At 45.6% G+C, this 8,899-nt stretch overlaps 1 protein-coding gene across 4 annotated transcripts in view; it reads right to left on the reverse strand.

Annotated features, from left to right (window-relative positions):
- LOC147888462 (LRR receptor kinase SERK2-like) overlaps nt 1-6,606 on the reverse strand; it is a 76,600-nt gene extending 69,994 nt beyond the window's left edge. Inside the window, exons 1-2 of one of the 4 annotated variants that reach the window (XM_087392776.1) lie at nt 5,307-6,606; nt 5,014-5,111 (exon numbers count right to left, since the gene is read on the reverse strand). In XM_087392776.1, coding sequence (XP_087248902.1) covers nt 5,014-5,092 — 79 coding nt within the window. In that variant the 5' untranslated portion in view covers nt 5,093-5,111; nt 5,307-6,606. Of the gene's footprint in view, nt 1-5,013; nt 5,151-5,301 lie in introns of all 4 variants that reach the window. The other 3 variants (XM_087392777.1, XM_087392778.1, XM_087392775.1) reach the window with 3 other exon arrangements.
- Nucleotides 6,607-8,899: the final 2,293 nt, after the last annotated feature.

An 8,899-nucleotide genomic window follows, 5' to 3' on the forward strand; every position in this document is an offset into this window, starting at 1 on the left:
TGCTCCATCTACCTCTCCTCTCCACTTCTGCCTCCTCTGCTGCTCCTCTTCTGCCTTTCCTTCATGCCTCCTGGCTGCTCCATCCTCTCCTCCAGATCTGTCACAACTTCTGCTCCTCTGCTCAGATCTGCTTCTCTACTTCAGCTCAGCTCCTTCCCCTTCTGCTCCTCTTCTCCAGATCAGATCCTTCTACTCCAGATCTGTCCCATCCTGCTCCAGATCTGTCCCCTTCTGCTCCTCTTCTCCAGATCAGCTCCTTCTACTCCAGATCTGTCCCATCCTACTCCAGATCTGTCCCCTTCTGCTCCTCTGCTACAGAACAGCTCCTTCTGCCCCAGATCAGCTCCTTTTCTTCATCATATTGCTATTCCAGATAGCCTGAAGGTTCCTTCCTCAGAGCATGCTGGTTTCAGCCATTTCCTAGGGCAGCTCCAGCTCCCATCATCCTCGTCATCATTGAGCTACATGGAGGACTGCGTTACGCTCCCTCTGCTGCTATCTTTTTTACTGTCTCTCTACATGGAATCATCTTTCTGATTCACCTCAGCCACGGTCCTTTAGACACAACGGCTTGAGGTTCTTGTATTCAGTTTTTCATATTACCGACAGGCACTATGTTTTTTGAGTTCCGTTCTTCAGTTGTATCTGAGTATTGTCTATTTTCTGATCGCTCCACTGCAAACCCTATGGTTTCTCTATCGTTTCTCTATACCTTATGCCTCTCTTCTAACTCAATGTCCGGTCTATATTACCCTCAAAGCGTTGCCTCTGCCTCTTCTCTTCAGCATCCTCCTACTCTTGCAGCGCTTTTGGGAAGGCCTCTACATGTTCTGAGACATGAATTTTTGCAGGAAACCCGGGATGTTCGCCTTTGTATTCTATGGGATATGATGCAGCCTATGCCCTCTACTCTGGATCTTGATTTGGGATTTGCCCATCCGATGCGCATCAGGCTGCATTTTGCCTCTTTTCCTACAGCTTGTTATCGGTGCCGGCAGGTTGGTCATTTTGCTCATGCTTGCCCTTTTGCTTCCATGACCGCTCCTCCTGCTCCTTCAACTGTGAAGGTTACTCTTCCTTCTCCGGTTTCTGCTAAGGCTTTACTGGATAAGCCTTTTTTTACTGCTCCGAAGCATTACTAGAGGAACATAGAAAAATCACAGGCCAATCTTTCTCTTGCTAAAGAAGTTCAGGATCTGACTCCTGTTGAGCATCATCAGCCTCCTCCTCCTTAGGATATGGATGTGCCCCCTTGCAAAGGGGATCATATAGGATGCTGCACATGCTTTTTCTCAAGTTGATCCTCGGAGTGAAGCTGAAATGCTGAGTCCTGCTTTATCAGATGCAGCTCTTTCGTCCGAGGATACAAATGTTGATCTAGCTCCTTTGCCTCTGATGCCTGTGCCAGAGTCTTCTTCTGTTCGGGATGCAGATGTGCCCTTTTCACTCTATTCTTTTCATCCCATGTTACAACAGGTTTTTGACCCAGTGATTCAGAAATTTTGGGTGCCGGGCTATAAAAAATAGCTTGTTTTTATTGATAATGTGGTTTCTACACTGCATCAGTTTTTACAAAGCAATAACCTGAAGCTGGAGGATGTTGTGTTTGATCCTCTTCTAACTTGATATGTAACTTTTTACTTGGCTGCCTCATGACTTTTGCTCTAAGGCTTTACTTGTAAATTTTTTCCTTGTACTTATTGGTGGGTTTTTACCTCTTTTTGGGGTTGCCCACAGAGAAATATAAGATTTCACAAAAAAGTGTGTGTGTGAGGTCGGTAGAGCTCCCCACTTCCCTATTGTGGCCTGAACGTGTACACACCTGCCTATAGACAAAACTCCCCTACTTTTTAGAGGTGGTTAACAGAGTGCCTCCCAGACGTCAACTACTGGATCGTTGGAGGTGACTTTAACAACCTAGAGTTTGTAAAGGACAAACAAGGAGAGGCTTCTTTCTTTGAGATGCTGTAGCAGAGAGGGAGTACCTGGGAGTGGTTCTTCTTCATGATCAATGGTAGAGACCCGAGGAGAGAGGCAGAGTTTAGTAGACTTCTTGGCAGCCTCCTTTTTTCTTTTGGTCATAGGAGGCATGGTGGCTTGATGGAGCGCCTTGACAAGTTCTATGGTGGGGATTGGGCTTTGCAAAAAGGAGGCTCCACGGGCATTCTAACAGGGACTAAGATGTCAAATCACTCTCCTATCATGCTTCACCTAGAGAAGCCCTGCCATGGACCCCCCAAAAGGGTGTTTGCATCCCAGATAACCTGCTTTAGGTGGAGGAGGTGCGAAAGGCGGTAGCTGAGATTCGGCAGCAGCCGTAGGATGCGCCCAGGGAGGGGTGGGCTTCTTGGGTGGCAGATGTGATACAGAGGCGCAACGAGGGACTCCAATCCCAAGCCCTTAGACGGAGACATGCTTTATCATTCTGAGTTTACTTTGGCTGTTTGGATCTGCAATTTACTGTGAAAGCTAAACAAGTTTCAGCTGCCACTTCCCAAGCTGTGCATCTTTACACCAGCAAATGACACTATCTGGTCCTGGTTGTATGTATATTTTTCTAATTGTTAGTCATGCTGCAACTCCTAGATCCTCTTGTTTCCCATTTTATGTATTCTACATGGTCTCTCTCTAAGAGTCAGTTTTTGTTGGAGTTCTCCCATTCAGACATTTTCTGGCTCGTTATCACATTTCTCCTGCCACTTATCGACGATGTCAGTCTTCACGGGAGTCTGTGCCACCTATTTTTTGCCATTGCCCTGAATCTTATGGTTTCTTGTTGTTGCTAAGGCAAAGGCTTGAACTGGCTCTTTTTCCCAATGCTTGTTTTAACAAGCGTTTCTGGCTGTTTGGTTCTCGTCCAGTAAGGCAGGGCTATGATCTTCTATTTTATTGGGCTCTTATTGGGCAGTATGGACTCCATGGAAAGACCGTAGCCATCGAGTCTTTGGTGATCCCTCTCTGGCTAAATATCAGTTCTTCCGGGTGTCCTTAAGGCAATCATTTTATGATTGTCTACGTGCGCGGGATTTAGATTATCCTGCCTTCTTGTCCTTTTCATGGTATTGTTCTAGTGACAAATGGATTTCATAATACACTGTCTCTCACTGTTCGTCTAACAAGCATTTCAGTCTCATGTAGACTCTCATGAAACTTCATTCCTCCATCTATCACTCTCCAAATAAAATTAGGCTTTATGCAGGGTTATTATGAGATCTAGACAGTAGGCAGCTTGACCAGATCATTGTTACGGTCTGCATCTACCATTATCTGCTTAAATCCTTTCCTCTCGCTGCAGACCTGCACATGCCTCAGTGGATGCTTGTTGAGAAATCATAGCAAGCATTTCAGCCTAGCATGTCTAGACATCCAGATGCATAGAGCCACTTGAATCTTGATGGTTTCCAAGTTCCCACACCATGGCCAGTGTTTGGACAGATACTGTACACACTTTGATGGTCATCTGGTTGAGCGTGCAAGGATCATCCAGGATTGCTTCTTCTACGATGACTTTTTTCCTCAGGGAGTGGAGAGGCTGTCCTTTCTCCTCGGAGATCACTACAGGTTTGAGGTGGCATTTTGAGCCTCAAACCAGGCTGAAAAGGTTACCAGGTGTGCAGAACTACACCCCCTACCTACAGTTTACATCAATCTTGAGGGCAGTAGTTGAACAGGAGTAGACCAACATGAAGAGAATGCCTGATTGCTGGCTGCTTAGACTTGATATTGTGAAGAAGCAGGTGTCACTAGGTCTCTAATAAAAGAGCTTCAGTCTATACCATCCAAATAGCAATAGCCTTCCCACTATACCTTCCCTTCAACGTCTGCTTCCAAAACATATACAAGCAACAGGGCTTGTGAGGCTGCACTTTTTAGATACAGATGGCATTCCTAGCTTCCAGCCTTGCTTAAGAAACATCAGGGTAATCAAGGAGCTGTCCGCAAGCCCACATGCTCTGCCTATTTGGGTTTTAAATCTTTCCAAGGGCCCATATTCACTTTCACAGGAAGGAGAGATCCCAACTTTAAAACTGTGATAATTGCAACATAAACTTGTATGCAGATGACGATGAAAGCCCAACTTTAAGATTGTATTCTCTTGTTCAACAGAGAATTCTAAGAGCAACAAGCAGATACAACTTTTCAACAAGGCATAGCTCATTCAAGAAGGCGTGAGACAGCTGTTTACTATTATTGAAGGGAAAGGGCAATATGACATGCATATAGCCAGACGCCTCCCTTTGGTTATGAGGAGGCAGCAGCTAGGAACTGATAAAATAAATTAGGCACCCTTCATGCAAGCATGAGAGTCTCTCTGCTTCTTGTGTATTCTGGAGGTATGAACCTTCCTCAAGCTACTATAGAGACATGGCACAGTAAGACATCTGTTCTTCTCTTTTATTTGTGCAATCTACAATATCTATACCTATCACAGCAAATCCAGTTTTTATGTCATTTGGGCTAAGGATATTCAAACTTGGAGTGACATTAGTACAAATGGAACGCGGTGTACACTCAGAGATCGTTCTTAATTACAGCGGTTGTCAAATCAAGCAGTATACAAGTCTAGAAGGACAACTTAAGGAGATCGCCTTAATTTACGGCGATTGTCAAATTAAATGGCGAAGAGTCAGCAGCCAATGAGTGCAACGGAGCTGGAAAGAGACGATGGGGCAGGTGAGCTTATGAAAGGAAAACCAAATGCTTATGAGTTCGTTCAATCAACGACGGCACCCGCCAATCGGTATGAAAGAAATGGAAGTAAGAAGTGACATTTTGGTTTTCTTTCTTCCCGGATGCAGAGGAAATCCGGCTTAGCTATCGCAGATGCCCAACGATTTTGGTGATCGAGCAGATGGAAAATTCTATACGAAAGTACTGTATACTACAGCCAGACGGAATCTCTCACGCACCGCATCAATTTAAACAAACGTTTGGTCGTCTCGAGAAAGGTTTGTGGGAAAAAGAGAATCGATACTTATTGATAAAAGCTTGTAAGCAAAAGAGAAACAATACCTTCCGCATTTGATCCTTCGGACCGTACTATAACTTGTGAAAGCAGCACAACCACGAGCCAGGCCATTTCCTTGTTCATAACATATATTCTCTGCTTTCTTTAAGTGCCAGGAAAGTGTAGAGTTGGAATTAGCTCGCTGCGAAGATAGCCTTGTAAATGCACAGTTCCGATGCATCCTTTTGCGAACACTAACGTTCGAACAGAAGAAAAGTTTGATAGAATGGAATAGCATCAACATGCAATGAATTAACACCAAAACGCAAGCAATCAAACGAGACTTCGCCTACTTTACTTGGGAATGTGACACCGCTGCAGACAGGGATTAGTTTCGTCCACGTTCTCGAGTTGGTGAAGCTGCAATCCACTTATCGTAGGCGTATCATAATCAGGATTCAGGAATGTGGAAGACAACGTTTTGCTGGTGCAGAAAGAAGAGAAGCCGCTTGCTTAAGTTGAGACACTTCAGAATGTGAGAGTCTCCTCGGAGTAAGGGGAGAGAGAATTAAGAAGCTTGCAATGCGCGAAATGACTGTTTCGGGCGGGGACGATAGAGTGAAAATGGCTGCCACAATGCGACTTTGTTAACGGGATTGAACACATTTTCAAATGATGCTGCGCGAATCTCGACGAGTGCTCTGGTAAAATAGCAGCCGGGGCGATTGCCGAGACAAAGCACGCTCACTTCTTTTCTGCAAAAGCCTCATCCCATTAACAGCCTCACCTATGCAATATCAGCGTTGCTGTCTAGATTTGAAGGAAACATCCGCGCCTCGTGTAGAACAGCGAGGTCCAACCTGCCGAGGATAGCTCTTTCTTGCATCCTCAACAGTGTTACGCTTCGCAAGAAATGCGTTCTGCAGAAGCCGCGAGCTTTGCCGAAGACCTGTCGCCATTGCAACCTGCAGTCGTCGAATCACAAGCCATTGTTGCCTCTTTCGCTTTCAGAACGCGTTCAAAGACGTTTACGAAAGGATCACCCCGCTTACAACATTGCCTGTAGAAGCTCTACGCCTTGATAAACCGATTTTCTGCATTGCTTTTCTGATCCTGAGCATGGGAGCTGCAGAAACGAGTCTGACCACGAGATCAGGCTGGCCTCGTTCGCGCTTTCCCGCAATTTTCCCGAGAAATGCCAGAGAAGAGCGACAGCGCTTTTTCAGAGCGGGTGCAGAAATCTACCAATTTTCCGTTTGCGGATTGCGAGGCGCAATGATGAAGAAAAGGCGCTCGCTCGCCGCTACGGTGTCTCTGTCGGGCACAAAGAACAGGCTATAGCTGCGCCTTCCGTGATGCCGTTTCTGGGAGTGGAGTATGAATCCGATGCGCTGTTCAAATTGCTACCTCCGTTACGCAGGCGGCAGGGGGACGAATTTCCCGTGTAATCTGATGCCGTTGCGGGAGGAGGCGGGGGATGCGATATTCTGTTGGAATGTCTGCGGGAAGGTCCGATAAGCAGGCCGGAAAGGGGAGAATGTCCCGTGTAGCTAGCGAGTCGAGTTTTGGTCTGCGGGAGGCGATGAGGATGTAGTGAGGGAGAGGCTATGGAGTGTGAGGGAGGTACGGAGAGGGAGAAGGGCAAAGGAGGAGGAAGCTGTATTGTGTATGTTGATGTAAAGAATGTGGGAGGAGGTGAGGTGATGCAGAGGACCGAAGCTGGTTTGCACTGTTTTATCTTTTTCTTTAGTTTGAATGTGATATGAACAAGACAGCTTCACGACAACAACAAAAGCCTACCACCTCTCACTTTTCCACTTCACACCTTTGTTGCTTGTTTGCCACATCATCCCCTTCCGTTTAGAGATTTGCCTCCCCCACCCAATCACAATCCGTGGCACATGCCCCTCCCTCAAGCTTTTTCAGCTTCGCCGCACATGCTCCTTGAGAGCACCCAACACATCACCTGTAGCTTCTCATCGGTTGCCACATCCTTGCCTGCCTGTGCAGTCCGATTGCAAGTGTCACTCATGGTTTGGCCTTTCGTTTGCCACATCAGCCCAGGCTGCCTCGAGGACTTGAAAAAGGTGTCATGTGCCCAAGGTGAGAGGAGCCGGCTGCTGCTTGCTTGCCGCAACAGAGGAGGACCATCACCACTGTGTGTTGCTCGCACACACCGCATCCAGGCGCACAATGCCCCTCTAGTTATTCGCAACCACCACAGCCCGCTAAATTTCAGCCTTGGCTCTGCTTCCGTTGACCGGGGCTTGGACAAGGAGGGTGGATGTTGGAGAGCCTTCCCCTCTAAGGACAAGTCCATGGTCCAACAATTGTGTGCCAACGACGACGGACAGACACCCGTTTTCACAAGTCAAGCATCTGCCTAGTCTAAACCCACCCTGAGCTCATTGCCCCAGTTCAACCATGTGTGTGCGAGTGGGTGTGTGAGAGAGAGACAAAATTAATAATAATAAATCTCACTCAATGCACGGTATGTGTCGTCACCACGTGAATGCCCATGTTTTACTTCTGGAACCTACATGTTTAGTGTTCATTAAGAGGTCTAGTGATCCAATATGGGTTACTCCCCATGCCCACACATTCAGTGTTCATTGTGCTTGTAAAAGTGCTCTAATATCAAGCGACCCTATGCCCAACCCCCACCAAGACCACCCCCTTTCTTCTAGCATCGATTCTTGTTATGTTGCCTCCCCAAGCATTCGATGGACAAAAATGCAAGGCAGTTCCCCCCCTCATTCCCCTCCTCTTCCCCCCGACCTCTTCCCTACACCAAAAACCTCTGTAATCTGTAGTGCCAAGGGGTTATTGTAGCCTCCATTAACAATTGATGGCCAAAAAACTATTGAAATCAATCTTTCACCTCGGGTAAAATAGGTCATGACATTCGTTCCTCCTCGTTTTTTCCTCAATGAAAGATATTCTCTAGTAGTTTCCCTACACCATTGACCTTTGACTTTGCCTCCCTTACCCATGTTGAGATTTTTAAATGTATGTGAGCACATTGTCTCACAAAATATAACTACAGCAATACAATTTTCAAAGGTTTTGTGGCCTCTTGAAAGTTTTATCTAAATTTGGGCAATTCAATTGATATATGATCTCAATTTTTATGAACGCTACTAACATTGCCATATACATGAGTTATCATCATACTCTCAATTTTCCAAACCTTATTATCGTATATGGTATTATTTGTATTTAAGTGCATTGTGTTAATATCCTCATCTTCAAGAAGACAAAAGCACTATACGTCCTTTATCAATCATTGTACAATTGCTCCCTCCACATTGCTACAAACATGCAAGGGCCAATGCACTTGCCACTCAAGCAACACAAAATGTGAAGCTGTACAAATTGCGAAGATATGTAGCTCGTTCAACCAGGGCAAACACTCATGCTATTTCCAACACACTAGATGAGAAACCTTCTATACACACAACGCGATGCGTACATTCTCATCCTTGGGTCCCCCTATCTACCTATAATGTAAGCTCCTCTAGTCATGTAAGGCATGCCATGTTCTTATGAGATGTGGTGGATAATAGCAATAGGTACAGTGTAGCAATTCATGATATCATCCCGAAAATAAAGGCACAAGCTTTGCATGAAATGGGTTTTAAAAGAGCAAGGGTCCACAAGTGATGTAGGAATCAAAAGTGTGACCAATCTAAGTTAGTTATTACATTGTGGATCAATGTGCAATGTGCCTTCCACAAGGCCCACGCTTGCATGGCAAAGCATGCTAGCATCTAGCAATAAATCTAGGTAAGCATTGCTTGGCTCACTATCAAAAGCAATCATGTCAAAGGTCTTTAGAAAGTCTCCAACTTCTCCACTTCCAAGTATTTGTGGTCTTCTTTTCTCACCACTAGTGGGATGCACTTAAATTACCAACACTTAGCAAATGGTCTCAACTTTAGAGATTTTCTT

This window comes from Dipteris shenzhenensis, chromosome 21 (assembly GCF_047967505.1).
Source record: "Dipteris shenzhenensis isolate YYH24624 ecotype China chromosome 21, Dip_SZ_1.0, whole genome shotgun sequence".
In the NCBI taxonomy this organism is placed as follows: Eukaryota; Viridiplantae; Streptophyta; class Polypodiopsida; order Gleicheniales; family Dipteridaceae; genus Dipteris; species Dipteris shenzhenensis.